This window comes from Clarias gariepinus, chromosome 4, assembly GCF_024256425.1.
Source record: "Clarias gariepinus isolate MV-2021 ecotype Netherlands chromosome 4, CGAR_prim_01v2, whole genome shotgun sequence".
In the NCBI taxonomy this organism is placed as follows: domain Eukaryota; kingdom Metazoa; phylum Chordata; class Actinopteri; order Siluriformes; family Clariidae; genus Clarias; species Clarias gariepinus.
Window position 1 is genome coordinate 20,101,891 of NC_071103.1, and position 16,155 is coordinate 20,118,045.

At 37.3% G+C, this 16,155-nt stretch overlaps 1 protein-coding gene across 1 annotated transcript in view; it reads right to left on the reverse strand.

Annotated features, from left to right (window-relative positions):
* plppr5b (phospholipid phosphatase related 5b) overlaps positions 1-16,155 on the reverse strand; it is a 90,033-nt gene that overhangs the window by 52,074 nt on the left and 21,804 nt on the right. The window contains exon 2 of the mRNA XM_053494322.1: positions 13,446-13,510. Within this exon, the coding sequence (XP_053350297.1) occupies positions 13,446-13,496 (51 nt within the window). The 5' untranslated portion in view covers positions 13,497-13,510. The remainder of the gene's footprint in view (positions 1-13,445; positions 13,511-16,155) is intronic.

Sequence of the window (16,155 nt, forward strand, 5' to 3'; positions counted from 1 at the left end):
CCACATCAACTGTGTAGGATGATAATATTCTAAAAACGTTGGGGTAGATATTTTCAATTCAAAGCACATTTATATTACAAAAAGTACGCTTGATCAGTGATTTACCTACAGTATGTGAGTGTATTGCATTAGGCACCGGGCACTATTAATTAGAAAGTTTGAACCAGCCAAACTATTAAAATAAAAGTTTGGCTGGATCCCACTTGTGATTTGTTTAAAAGACTTTTTAAACATTTTTTTTCTTAGACTTTGTTTAAAACAAACACACACAGACACAACTTTAATCACTAATGAGCCATTCATATGAGGGTTCATTCGTTTTTGTGGCAAAGTTAACTTAATTCAAGATTAATGACAACAAGGCATGAAACAACCAAAGTAGCTCTATTGTACTGCATGTAGTGTCAAGCTGATTGTTGTAGGCTTTTATGGAGCATTCCACTTTACATTGCTTAGTCATTCTATGTGTCACAACAAACAACACAAGCTTACAAGTAGGCCTCATTATCTGAGAACTTTCTGGAGGATAAAAAGGCTCCTCTTCACTTCACCTGTGAAAGGCTATTTGTCTCTTGCTGGACACAACATCGAGATGAGAGAAAAGTTGGAAAACTAAATGTGAACATTTAAATCTCCACATTCTATACTGTACACATTTCTTGATATCCATAGGTTTTAGTTTGCAGTATTTCAAAACTGTTTTTTTTCTCTGCTTGTTACTTATATACTCACTATCATTAAAAACAAGTGTTATGGGCTGTAACCCATCTTGCAGTCCTTGCACAGTCCTCAAATTGAGCTGATAAAGACTGAAATATCCCATTTACATAAGTATTTTGACTCTGTTATGCCACTTGCAATTGGGCTTTGGTGCATCCTACTCCTTTCATCCTACCATCCTTGAGATGCTTCTACAGCTTAACTAAAGTCATAATTGGACATACCTTTCTGAAGAACCAAGAGCACCTAAGAGCATGATAGCCTCCATCATTCTCAAATGGAAAAGATTTGAAACAACCAACAGTCTTAAATGAGCCTATAAACGAGATCCTAAGTTCCCTTGTGGAGATAGGAGAGACTTACTGAAGGACAGCCATGAATCAAAAGTCCACTGGCCTCATGACACAAAGATTGAACTATTGGAATCAGAATATCAGGCACTGCACATCACCTTATTAAAACCATCCCTAAAGTCATGCTCTGGGATGTTTTTCTGGGACTGGGAGACTAGTCAGTGTAGATGGAAAATTGATGCAGATAAAATAACGAGCTATCCTGAGTGAAAATCTTCTCCAGAGCGTTCAGGATCTCAGGTTGTAACGAAGGTTTACAATTCAACAAGGGGAAGGATTTGTGTCCATTTTTAGATGAATGTGAAACATACACTGTGGAAAACTTAAAAGGGCCTGAAAACTTTCTGTCAGCACTGTATATAAATACTTACATTTCTAAGTATTGTGCAATAGTAGGGCACTTAATACTGTAACTCAACATGGCTGTTATTGCCTAGTGGTCAGGAAGTGTAACTGCAACAAATGCTAACAGATGTCCATTAAGCTGCCTTTTCTTCAAGATAGGAGCAGCAGACAGGACAGTTACTGACTAGTAATTTTGTTGCTAGGGTCGCAGTTTTAAATCAAATCCCTTTGGTACAAGTACTCACTGTGTTTTTGGTACAGGTACTCACCAAGATCCTGTTTTTTCGCCAATACAGTACTCAAAGAGAAAATCTACGAAAGTGTGTATAGTGCTTACATTGTGTACAACGATACAGTGTGTCTACAGTGGGGTAAAAAAGTATTTAGTCAGCCACCTACTGTGGACATTATCTCACTTAAAAAGATCAGAGAGGCCTGTAGTTTTCATCATAGGTATACCTCAACTATGAAATACAAAATGTAGAAAATTTTAGGATTTTAGGATTTATAAAGAATTTATTTGCAAATTATAGTGGAAAATAAGTATTTGGTCAATAACAAAATTGTATCTAATTACTTTGTTATGTACCCTTTGTTGGCAATGACAGAAGTCAAACGTTTTCTGTTAGTCTTCACAAGGTTTTCACACACTGTTGCTGACATTTTGGTCCATTCCTGTTGATGTTTTGGGGCTGTCGCTGGGCAACATGAACTTTCAACTCCCTCCAAAGGTTTTTTATGGGGTTAAGATCTGGAGACTGGCTAGGCCACTCCAGGACCTTGAAATGCTTCTTACGAAGCCACTCCTTCGTTGCCCGGGCAGTGTGTATGAGATTATTGTCATGCTGAAACCTTGCTGATGTTGGGAGGTTTTCACGATACATGGCCCTATTCATTTTTTCCTTTACACGGATCAGTGGTCCCTTTGCAGAAAAACAGCCCCAGAGCATAATGTTTCCACCCCCATGCTTCACAGTAGGTATGGTGTTCTTTGGATGCAACTCAAAGAAGCATTCTTTCTCCTCCAAACACAAAGTTCTATTTTGGTTTCATTTGACCATATGACATTCTCCCAATCCTCTTCTCGATCATCCAAATGCTCTCTAACAAACTTCAGATGGGCCTGGACATTTACTGGCTTAAGCAGGGTGACACGCCTGGCACTGCAGGATTTGAGTCCCTGGTGGCGCAGTGTGTTACTGATGGTAGCCTTTGTTACTTTGGTCCCAGCTCTCTGCAGGTCATTCACTAGGTCCCCCTGTGTGGTTCTCGGATTTTTGCTCACAATTCTTGTGATCACTTTGACCACACGGGGTGAGATCTTGCGTGTAGCCCCAGATCAAAGGGAGATTATCAGTGGTCTAGTATGTCTTCCATTTTCTTATAATTGCTCTCACAGTTGATTTCTTCTGCTGCTTACCTTTCGCAGATCAGTCTTCCCAGCCTGGTGCAGGTCTATAATTTAGTTTCTGACGTCCTTTGACAGCTCTTTGGTCTTGGCCATAGTGGAGTTTGGTGTGTGACTGTTTGAGGTTGTGGTCAGGTGCCTTCTATACTGATAACAGATGACATTCATACAGGTAACGAGTGGAAGACAGAGGAGCCTTTTAAAGAAGAAGTTATAGGTCTGTGAGAGCCAGAAATCTTGCTTGTTTGTAGGTGTCCAAATACTTATTTCCCACCATAATTACTGTAGCTGTAGTTGTGGTATACCTTTGATGAAAATTACAGGCCTCTCTCATCTTTTTGAGTGGGAGAACTTGCACAATTGTTGGCGGACTAAATACTTTTTTGAGTAATTTCTACTGTAAGATACAGTATATTTCAAGGATTTACAGAGTGATAATGCCCATACATCAGAAATCTGTGTACACTGCAGTGACTTTGTTTCTTATACAAAGCATTGTGCTAAAACCCAGCAACCCCAGTTGATTATAATAGCTTTGCTCTGTGCACACTTTAACGGGGACACACCTGGAGTATCAAAGACAGCTAAAAAACAGTATGTCTAAAATCAAACTGCAAGACTGTAAACTTTATGACTGCATGATTTGGATTCTCGAGGGCCTATTACTCCATAATTTATTACAAGGTGGCCTACCGCATAAATGTGATACCCTTTGGACTTAATTTCATTTTAGGCAGTAATGTCTCACTAAAATCTGTGATTACAAGATGCTGTTGTTGAACATGTTCCAAATTGACATCTTCTTGTTTGGCTTCGCTTGCCAGAGAAGGCTGCATACCTTTACCAATAAATTATTAAATTTCATTAAATTTGGAATCCCTGAGTAGTTCTTTAGAGAATTAATCAGGGCTCGCAATTACATAGTGGGAAAACCTAAGAACAGGTGCAAAATGTTAATGCATTTTAAATGCAAGCATACGCTAATCAGAATCTACCTGTTCTTGGCTCCATCCATCCTCCCTTTAATGCTACTGTAACAGGTTTCCCAGATCCATTAGATAGGAAACATCCCCACATTATGCCTCCAACATCACCTCCAGGGTCCGGGTTTGATTCCCGGCTAGGCTTAATTCCCGTTTCTGTGTGCGTGGAGTTTGCATGCTCTCCCCGTGCTGGTGGGTTTCCTCCGGGTACTCCGGTTTCCTCCCACAGTCCAAAGATATGCAGGTTAGGCTAATTGCCATTCCCAAATTGCCTGTAGTGTGTGAATGAGTGTGTGTGTGTGTGTGTGTGTGTGTGTGTGTGTGTGTGTGTGTGTGTGTGCCCTGCGATGGATTGGCACCCTGTCCATGGTGTACCCTGCCTCGTGCCCTAAGCCTCCTGGGATAGGCTCCAGGTCCCCGCAGGATAAAGCGGTATAGACGATGAGTGAAGTAGTAAGTTTGAAATGAACACAAAATCCACCTTCCTTCTAGCCACTCTCCTATACAGGCCTGTATAATACCTTTGACACTGTTGTGTGATGCATACATTTTCTTCTGTTGAATATAAAACCCTAGAAGGTGCAAATGGGTTGCTGAGAAGTGTCTTCTCTCCTAGTCATCAAGTTTTAATCAATGTTAAGAGGTCCAGAAATTATAAATCATGGATTTTAAATTGCTTAATTATCATGTCATTTATTATTGTATATTACAAGCAAAAAAGAAATCTAAAAATCTAATTACATCTAATTCCATTTAAGCTATAAGCACAGTGTGTCCTCCCAAAGTCCAAAGCAAACACCTGCCACTGGACCCTGGTAACATTACCGACTGGCTAAATAATTAGTCACAGTAAGGTTTCTTGTCTTCTGTCGATAGGGATTCATTACCCACATGTTGGTAAAATCGATCTTGATAAACATGCTTTATGTATGAACCCTCACACATTCATTGAGTTTATTTATTTATTGTTCAGTAATTGTCCATTTTCTATTCAGTACAGGGTATGAAACATTTGTTTAGCTGGACTGGACAAGTTTGCTTCTCTTCTCTGCAAGTGGCCAGACTTGGTTTGTTTTATCGTTGTTTATGGTTTTGTCACAAATACCAACAAACTCTATGCATTTATATATAATACTTTATTAGTACTCATAGCGTTTACATATACTGTAGGTTTTACAGTATTATAATTGATTTCCTATGCTACACAATAATCATAATATATTATATTATATTATCTAATATAATCATTATTATTATTGTGTACATTAAGTGATATACCGGTAAATAAACCCACCTCCTAATAAGTTTTAAGAGCTTAAAAGACGTTCCATGCCCCTGCCAGTCTCAGAGACTAAATAGAGAAATTACAGATTTCACATGAGAATGAAGTGCCACCTGGTGGTCCCCTGGGTAATAAGCTACCAAGAAATGTTTTTTTTTTTTTTTTACATTATATATGTTTTATTTTTTTTTTGTCATAATGTAACGTAATGTGATGATGAACAAATATAATGCTAGATAACATACATACAAATTTGTGCAAATACTTGCTAAGACTGTGAGATGGGTGCAAGGAGCGTTATTTTATAATGTTCTTTAAATTAAATCTAGTTCAAATAAAATTTTAATAGCATTCTTAACCCTAGATATTGTAACAGGGCATATATACAGAAATGCCTGATTAAGTCAGAAGTGACAGTGATAACTCTGAGAGCAACTATCCTCTTAGGGCTTACAGCAGATTAAGGCATTATAAATGATTACAGTATGTAGTTTAAGAAGAATCAACATAAAAGTATCCTGCGCCCATTTATGTGTCAAAATTTTGCCTAAGAACATGGCCACGAATAAAGAACATTCTTTTTCCATCGATACAAGAACAGGTTGGTGCCGAACAATGCCTATTTCAGCATGATTGAGCATTTTGCCATAAGGCAAGCATGATAATTAAGTTGCTTAGGGAACAAATCCATTGACATTTTGGATCTATGACCAAGAAACTCCCCAGACCCTAAACTTGAACTTGTGGTCAGTCCTCAAAAGGCGGATGGACAAACAAAAACCCACTGACAAACTCCGACAGATTGATTCAAATAGTTTGCCATTGCAAGAATAGGTTGCAGACAGGATGTGGCCCAGAAGTTGACTGACAGCATGCCAGGGTGAATTGCAGAGGTCAAATATTTACCCTTTGCATAAGCTTAATATAACCGTCAATAGAAGCCTTTGACCCTTATGAAATGCTTGTAATTATACTTTAGTATACCATAGTAACATCTGACAAAAAAGATCTAAAAACAACAGCAGACTTTGTGGAAATTAATATTCGTGTCATTCTCAAAAACTTTGGACACGGATATAAACATTAAGGATATCAATGTGGTATCATCCATTGCGGCAGAAGGTAAATCACAAGTGCAGAAAGCTCAAAGCAGAAATTTGACTGCAATTTGAAGCCTAAGTTTATTATACGCACACATTTATATAACAAATAAAACCAACATTATATCATGTAGCCAATCTGAGTTTTCTACGGTATAATTCTGAGTCAGCAGACCTGGCTGGGTATATATATACCCGAAAGCATGCCGGCTTGAGCTAACATATAACACCAGTCATCTCAGTAGAGCAGGCCCATGCATCTCAGCTAATTGCAAATATTTACAGGGCAGTATTGTGCTGATTGCTCTGGCACAGCAAACAGCTGTTTCATTCCAGCAGGTCACTGCCCATCTTGACTCTTTAGATTGATGAGACTGAGCCAAGAGGGAGCGATGACCAAGCATTTCATTAAGGTTTAATGACAAAAGCACATCCAGCACATCCATACAGCTTTGCACCCTCTTGACAAAAAAGGCAGCTGCATTGCTACAGACCACAGTGTGCAGAGTGGTCAACTCCAAGAAAAATATCTAGATCACTGGATAACAAAACACTATTGGACCAATATAAACAATATTAATTGATTAATCTTTATAACAGGGTGGCTTAGTGGTGTAGTGGTTAGTACTGTCACCTTGCACCTCCAGGCTCGTGTGCATGGAGTTTGCATGTTATTTCCATGGTTTCTCCTTGTACTCTGGTTTTCTCGCAAAGAAATGCAGATTATGTTCATTGGCGTTTCAAAATTGGCCATTGTGTGTGTATGTGATAAAACTGCCCTTCTCACTCCTAGACAGTAAAGATACGAACCTGATTACCTTCTCTCAGAATCATTACAATCACCATATAAATTAAAATCAAATATTACAATAAATGTATTTCTAAAGATCCTCCTCGCTGCATCTGCAAGCAAAGTTTTTCTTCTTTTTTTTTTGAGCTTTGCAACCCACATGCATCCATAATCACAGGAAACAGATCATAGTAACTTAGCAGACTGAACTAATCATAACTAAAGTTGTAGAATGGTGGTATCATGGGAAAATGCCTAAACTTCCCAATTACCAGGCTTGTCCTGTAAATACAAGATTAAGGATCAGTGTTCAGTTCAATAGCAAGTGCTGTTTTTCTCCAAAAATAAATACAGTATGACTTTCACTGCATATAAATATTTGTATACCATCATTATCTATACATTAATATTCTTAACTATTCATATGACTAGAGTTGAACAAATATAGTACTTTGGGCTTATTGCAGGTGTGAGACTGGGTTTATTTTTATATATTTAGATAGGTCTGCAACTTTAGGCCGAGGCAACAGTGAAGTATAACGGCAACAGGAAGGGAATCAATTAAACTCATTGGTAAAGCTCTATGAAATCTTAAAAAAATAATAATAATAAATCCAGAGCTCATTGACTTATCTGCTTTAGTGGTGCTTTTATTGAGCTTTGTATCAGATTAGGGTTGCACCTTGTGAGCCCTGTAGCTTTATAAATGGCATTCCTGTGCTCTAAATAAATGTATAGACTTCAAACTAAAATTTTCTCTCAGATGGACAGGAAAAAGAGGTGAACCGTGTGTCGCTCATCAAAAAGAAAAATGATACATGTTAAGGAATGACTGAGTGGCTCTTGCAGGTCATCCACGCCTCTGTGGAGCATTCTAAAAGAAATAAGAGCTGCGTGATTGACTGCACTGAGCATGGACGTGGCTCACAGGTGCCTCTGACAGATGGAGTGAAGATGTTGTATGCAGCAGGAGAGCTCTTAAATCAATGGAGATGCATATGGTGAACAATGGTAAAAGAAGCCTGCCTTTGGAGGCTTAGCTCAGAATTTCTCCTTACAATGATTCAGTGCATGCCTATTTCATTTAGAAATCTGTCTGTATGAAGCTTTAACACCTATGCAATACTTGTACAAATAATATTGGCAAATCAAGACTTTTGTTTTATTATGTTTAAGGTTAGTTTTAGTGTGTCTCTGGACATTAGCATTAGCAAAGCATTAGCAAAGCAATGTGAACTAGCTTCCTAATATGGTGCCTGGTCAAAAAAGAAAAAAAAAGTCACCATTTTAGAAGGGTCAAATTATTGTTCTGCAAAAAAAAAAAAAAAAAAACAAGTAAGGAATATTTGAAATGACCAGAACTGGGTTAAAAACCTTTTAAACACCTCAACCTTGTGAAAGAAATGGTTGGGGGGGGGGAATCATGAATGGAATGGAGATCACTTAAACACTTGATATACACTTACAATAAGTTATTTACACGAGTGCTTTTCCTATTTGCTCTAAATTTAAATGAAATAAGTAAAAGTTCCCATTGATATTACTAATAATGTATAAGAAAAAACACCATTTTCATTAGTTTAATATTTATTACCCCAAAAATTTAGACAATAACAGGGATAACCCCAAATAACAAAAATTGACAATGTCAGTAGCTGGTGTTTCCACCATTTGCCGCAATGACAGCTTGACAGGGACGTCTCAGGCTCCTCACTAGCCTCATGATGTTGTTCTGAGGCAATGCGTTCCACTCTTCCACAAGTGCTACATGCAGTTCTGCCAGGTCACCTAAGGGTTGGGGTACGATCGTGCTCTATGGGGTTCAGGTCAGGGGACATTGATGGCCATACCATATGAGGCAGTCCAATTTCCTGAAGTCGAGCTGTGACAATTCTGCCACGATGTGATGGAGCATTATCACCAATGAACAGAAAGTTGGGGGTGTGTTGGCGAAATTGGGGGATGATGATGGGTTCTATGATGTCTCTGAGGTAAGAACGTGCAGTGACTGAGCCATGTACAATAACCAAATCTGTTTTGCGCTGACTGGTGATGCCTGCCCAAACTGTTGCATCTCCTCCACCAAAGCAAACCCTGGGGACCATGTTGACCTCAGCCTATCGCTCACCTCGCCTTCTCCAGCAATGCTGACGACAATCATTTCTGTGCACAGGACGGTAGACCACTGCTGCATTGTCCAGGTCACATGGTCTTGTGTCGACTGCAAACGTTCACCATGGTGTCTTGGTGTCAGTGGAGTCACTTGCAACGGTCATCTGGCATTCAAGCCAAAGTGATGGAGTCAGTTGCGAATGGTTTGTCTGGAAACACTAGTACCCCTCGCATCCTATAAACGGCCCTGCAGCTGTGTGGCAGTTGCCTAACGATGTCTGAGTGCATGGGTCCTTAGGTACTGGTCATCGTTGCGGTCTGTCACTGGTGGGGCTCCACTCCTGGGTCTGTCATGAACTCTGCCAGTAGTTCTGTGTCTTGATGCAAGTCTGTTGATGACACTTTGAGACACACCAAGTTCACGAGCAACATCTGACTGCCTGCCACCAACCCAAAGGCGCGCCATGGCCAGGTGGCGCTGCTCATCCGTTAAGTGACATTGTGTGTTCATGGCTGTTTAAAGGATGAACTTGGAATGACTTACTGACAATACCAGCTTTTTATACCCACAGAATCTTAAAATTAATGCCACATTGAAAAAGGTTATCTTTTGGGATTGGCCCCAATATATGGCACACCTGTACACAATGAGACCATTACATGGAAAACACAAAATGAGGTGTGTCTATCACCCCAATACAATTGCCTCCCTATCCCAAAAATGTCTGAAGTGAAACAAACACAGTATATATGACATCCACTAAGTCTCTCACAATATCCCTAACTTATTAATAAATAATAAATAGTAAAACCCATAGCTATATGGTTAATACTGAAGGGAAGAGCATTTTAATGTGCCCACAATGTGATAAGAACTCAGAATGGCCAATAAACAGCTGTGTATTATGTATTATATAAAACAACTAGACAGCTGTATAACAAAAAAACCTAATGTTTACTCCTGGGATTTGCATAAAAATAGAAAGAAGCGAGTGTGAAAAAGTTACCAGAAGAACTCATATAATCCAGCAAGCTCAGTAAAACCTAACAACTATTTAACTTATAGTACTGTGCTTTATTTGTGAGGCTTTTAAAAACTTTTCTGCATAAAAGAAACTTCTATAAAGAGCATTAAAGAGCAATAAAAAGTAATAAAATAAACAGTCAATATTGGGAGTGAAAACTCATTGCTTAAAATTAGGAGTTTAGACACAAATTTGTGCAGTTTTATAAGAAAACAGCTGTTAGGTTTTACTGCGCTTGCTAAGGAATGAGAGTTCTTCTGAAGTTAAACTGGGAGTTTTCATAACATTGTGTTAACATGTAGGTTATTATACTTGGGAAGAAAGGTGTTTTATTTAATCCTCTGCACTCAGAGGTCATGAGCATCTTAACTCACTACTGCATCAGCTTCTCATTATCATAGCCCATTTCTGTTAGACCATCTATGCAGATTCCCCAAATGTATTATTTATTACAATTATACACGGGTGTCTAAAACAATTCTCATCAGTACTTTCCGTTCCTGCTACTCTTTTCCTAGTCACTGCTGTGCAGGTGTGAACACCGCACAGGACAACCATTGGACAATGATTGTATTTCAGTTTGTCACTATTGCAAGGCACTAATAAAAGGTAATTAATTACAATAGACATTGCATTCACATCTGACCAAAGTCAGCATTAAATTATTATTAAAAACAATAATTATTTTTCCACTTATTAGATAAAATGATGTTGAAGTAGAAGGAAAATAGTTTCCTTTTCAGTGTCTAAAAGTCTCTGTTTTCTGTGTGTCACTAATGAAAAGCAGTACAATTTGTATATTATCTTCATCAAATTTCCATTGGTGTGATTGCTTTTCTATCTGCCATGGAATCTCCTCCATGTGATGTGATGCAGTGATGTGGAAGGCATTGAAGAAAGTGACTCTACACAATCCCAGCAATTAATTCATTAAAAGCTATTTCTAGCTAATTCCTTAAAGAGATCAATCAATATACATAAGAGCAATAAAACGATGGCTGATTTAAAAAGTCGAGCATCAGCTGAAAAATTGATGCTCAGTTTTCTTTGGTCCCCTGAAAGTGAGCCTACAGTACGAGGACAAAGATTCACTTCTTATGAAGAAGGCAATGCATTCATGACTCACTGCTCAGCTTAAAACATTTTTAATAAGGAAATACTAACACTTGTTGACACAGTGTACTGAAAAGCAAGGTGAAACATATATATGTCTTTTCTAAAAGTTAATTAAATATTTTACAGCAAGAATGCAGATAATGTTTGATGTACACATATAGAATTACCATATGATCAGATATACTTAATTTATAGGATGCTTTTCTGATTCTGCATTATGCCAAATGATCCCTTATATGGAACAGGTTCTGTACTGTACCAGAACAAAAAGCAATCGCACTCACATGAAATAGATTAAACTGATGAATGTTATTGATTTTCATTAGTGACATTATGAAAATGTACCACACTGAAAAGCCACCCTTGCAAAAGACTCTATTGCTATTATATTGATTGATCTCTTTAAGGAAAAACAATCAGCTGGAAATAGCTTTTTATGAATTAATTGCTGGAATTGTAGAAAGTCACATCACATGGACAAGATTCCATGGCAGATAGAAAAGCAATGGAAATTTGATAATAAAGATAATATTTAAACTGTAATGCTTTTCATAAATGACACTCAGAAAACAGACACTTTTAGACCCTAAAAAGCAAGCTATTTCTCTTTTAATTTTTACATTATTTTATCTTATCAGTGAAAAATAATCACGTTTTTTTTATGTTTTAATAAAAATTGAATGCTGACTTTGGTCAGAAGTAAATGCAATTTCTATTGTATTTAATTAGCTTTTATCAGTGTGTTGCAGTAGCTTGGATTATAATATATAATATTTATTCTTATAAAAGAATAGAAGCTTTATTTATAAAAAAAAAAAAAGTACTGCAGCTGCTACAAAAAAAACACTTTATACTTTCTTATTGGCTCAGTGTTTCTTCATTCTGTCTGTACTGACTGGTAACCCCTTAATCACCAAGCTTTTTAGATTACTACATAAACAGCATAAAATTAAGTATGGACATACAGTAATTAATAGCATAATGGAATAATGATAAGACAGCATACTTAATATAATTACAGACAGATAAAATCACCCGTTGCTGTAATCATCATCTTCTCAGAATTACAGATATGTTATTTGTTCAAATCAACAAAATTGTCACACTTACTACTGTAGGTACTACAAATAAGCATGTCTCTCTCTTTAGCTAGCGGCTACTTTTGGTCAGCTAGCTCACAATGTTGGCTGTCTTCTGCCATCTGTTTGTACATCACATACCTGATTCCTGCCTTTCTGGGCTAACTCTGGTATATATATATATATTTTTTTTTTTTGTATAATCTGCTTTAGTTTATCTATCTGGGCTAAACACTCTTGTTATCTCTCATAGTACACAGAACGCTCGCAAATCTACAGTAAGGCTGGTAATAATGAGTTAGCCAGATAACTTTAGCAAAAAAGCTAATAAATTATGTTTGGAAATACATATATATATATTTTTTTACCCAGTTTATGTTCTTTTAGGATGTCACTATCCAAACCATTTGTGTTCTCTGACCTGTTTTGTAATTTATAATAGTGAGCTATCTCACTACCACTGGCTTCTTGATAAGTACAGTGTGTGTATACAGTATGCAGATAGTGGAGTGTATATAATAATGAAAATTGAATGATATAGTTGTGAGTAGTTGTGTGTTATGCATCAATGGCAAATTGTATACTAATTATATATAGTGTAAAATTATAATATAGTGCAGTCTACGAATAGTACATTGACTAAAGGATTAAGAGCACAAGCACAGTCTGATTATGCTCAACTCAGGTTTGATTAAAAGTCATAGGTCTTATTATTTTGTTGAAAACCATCATTCCGTTCTTTTCTTAGCGCCTAGTAAGTGCTAAATAACCTCTGCATGTGGATGGAGTGGTAAAGGATCACTTCACACTTATTCCAAAGTGATGGGTCTCACATGCTCCTCAGTGATAAAGACCTGCTGATTGCACAGCCTTCTCAACTTTCAGCTGAAATTCAACAACATCTTCAGCAACATCTGCCCGACTGGCTAAATCCACTCTCTTGTAAAAAGCCCATAGAAGCAAAAGGATTAAAGTTCAAAACTAAGATTTTATTTCTTAAACTGCTTCGTAAAAAATCAATAATCAAATAAATTTGTGATGAAATTAGGCTGAATTTAGCTGAACTGTCCATCCTAAGGATGTGGAACTTATTACAGTCACTTCATTAAGGTAAACTCCTGCCATGTCTTACCTCCACAACAAAATAACCACAGAGTTCACTGCCATGTCGTTCTGCAGGCATTCTCTCTTGAACACCTAAAAAAAAACATAATAATAAATGCATTCAAAAATAAAGACTTTTAAAAGAAGAATGTTTCCAAGAAATAACACTAGGTGGAGTTAATTGCCACATTTTTTGTGACTTCTCTGTTTTTTTAGATACACTCCTAAAGGATCTTTCACATTTCAATGTTTCCATTTCCCTGTGTCTTTGCTTAGAATATTTATCATGATGAACAATGAACAATCTGGTATACCATATAAATCAAATCATTGTTTTTAATAAACATTACTCCACTATTACACAATGCACAGTCAGTGAAGAAAGTGTGCAAGAGTGCAAGAGCCACCAGGTGGCCATCTCTCCCTGACATTTAAATCCAATATATTTAGTACAGTACATACTCATATACAGTACAATGTAATCATCTATTTTTCATTAATTTATTCATTTATATTTGGTATGCACTTAATTATGGTCAGGTTTTATGGTGGATCCGGAGAACACAGTGCAGGACAAGAATACACCTCGAACGTAACACCAGTCCCTTTGAGGGGACCTTTGAGGTTCTTTTAACCAAACGTTTTGTGTTGCACAAGAAATAGAAGTCTCTCGCTTTTAGACAAGAGACTTATTAGCAGCCAACAACTGTCTGCTATATGACTATTCTCACCAGGGTGTAAAAAGGCCTCATAAAAATAAAATAAATCAGGAAAAAATTTGCACACCCTTGTTATAATGGCAGGTTTTGTGTCATGTAAAAAAAGAGACCAAAATAATAATAATTTCAGATTATTTAAGCTGAGATAACGTTATCAGATGTGATTTCTCGCTGAAAGTGACAACCTATATTCACCCATGCCGGCAACCAACAGTTTATGGTAGTTAATGGGTTAAACATGTGAAACATATAGTTGAACTATATCATTTTTGAACACCTATTCAGATCCCAGACCTGAATCTGAGTTAAAGTCTGTGGGGAGAGCTGAAAAGGGCTGTGCACGGAATATGCCCTTGCAGTCTGACAGATCTGGAGCGCTTAAGCAAAACAGAGAAAAAATCAAAAAACCTTAATTAAAGTGTTAGTTTAACGGTGTGCATATTTTCCAACCAGGTTATTTGTTTTTTTTTTTATCTGTTTCATCTTGTTTTTCAATTTAAAAAAGTGCGGAAAATATTTATCATAGTCTCTTTTTTCAATCTATTAAAAAAACTTTTATTTAACACTATTATGTATGCTTTGTATATATAAACTTGTAAAAACTTGTAACAAAAAAGACAGCTTTTGATTTCTGTACTTCTGGAGAAACATCATAGTAAAGTCATTCAACTGAACAATAGCATTTCACATGTAAAACTGTTCAGATGTTTAACTGTATAAATAAATCTTCTTACTGTTAAAACCTTGGATTGCAAGTAACTTGATCTGCGAATGCTTTGCAAAATGAGCAAAATTATTATTGTTTTTTTTTCATGGATTTTTCCCAGATTTAGTGATATCTAATTCCTTTTCCTAATGTAGTCGTATCTAATTCCTCCCTGTCCAACATTAGGCTACTACTACCACTTGGAAGAGCCAAAGACCATCACTTGTTTACTCCGAACCATGTGACGCCACCAACCTTTTTAAACTGCTCGCTAACGCGCCGTTGTGGGCGGCGTAACGCACTTGGAGGACAGCGCTATCCGGTCCTTTCGCTTGCATGAGTTTACAGACGCCCCTGATTGGCTGTAGAGCCGTGATTAATGTGGGAGCACTAAGTGACTCCCATCCCTCCCCACTGAGAGAGCTCGGCCAGTTAGCTCTCTCTAGACCCTCGGCTGTGAGAGGCTACAGCATCACCCAGGAATCGAACCAGCCAATGGTTATTCTGTCACTCTCGTGCTGTAGCATTGTGGGTAATCGTCTTACAAGCTTGGTTTTACTGTGCTAGTGTCACTCGTATAGTCAACAGCCGTATTTTTTTTTTATTCTTTGTTTTATTGCTGTGATTAGTTTCAATTTAATTTTATGATTGTCTTCTTTTCTTTTATGTAAAGCACTTTGAACTACTATTGTGTGAATGTGCTATATAAATAAACTTGCCTTGCCTTGTTAACAGTAACATTGTGATCGTGTGTGTGTGTGTGTGTGTGTGTGTGTGTGTGTGTGTGTGTGTGTGTGTGTGTGTGTGTTAAAGTTTTCCTACACAATAACCCCCCTCCTCCAGCTCCTCTCCTCTCTGGTCTTCCTCTTTTTGGACTGTGGAACGAATCATTCGAGTTTCTTATGGGAAAATTCACTTTGATATACGACTGCTTTGGATTACAAGCATGTTTCTGGATAGAGTTATGCTTGCAATCTAAGCTTTACCTGGATGTTGTATGTCCATGAATTTAAAATTTCCACAAAATGTCTTATACTTCTATACGTTTTGTGTTAAATTTACCTAAAAACTAGTAACATATGGTGGTGCTGCCAAAATTATTGCCACTTTTAATCCTGTAGTTACTGTTTGTGCACTTACTGTCTGGTTTGCATGTTCTCCTTGTATCCACCTGGGAATCCTAACTTCCAACTTCTTAAAACAATCAGATAAATGCACACATTTATATATGATGTCTATGTATGCTTTAGCGTTATACTTTACTTTAGTGAAACTAGGGGCATAGAAAAACCTCTTCCCCCATGGCAATGCAG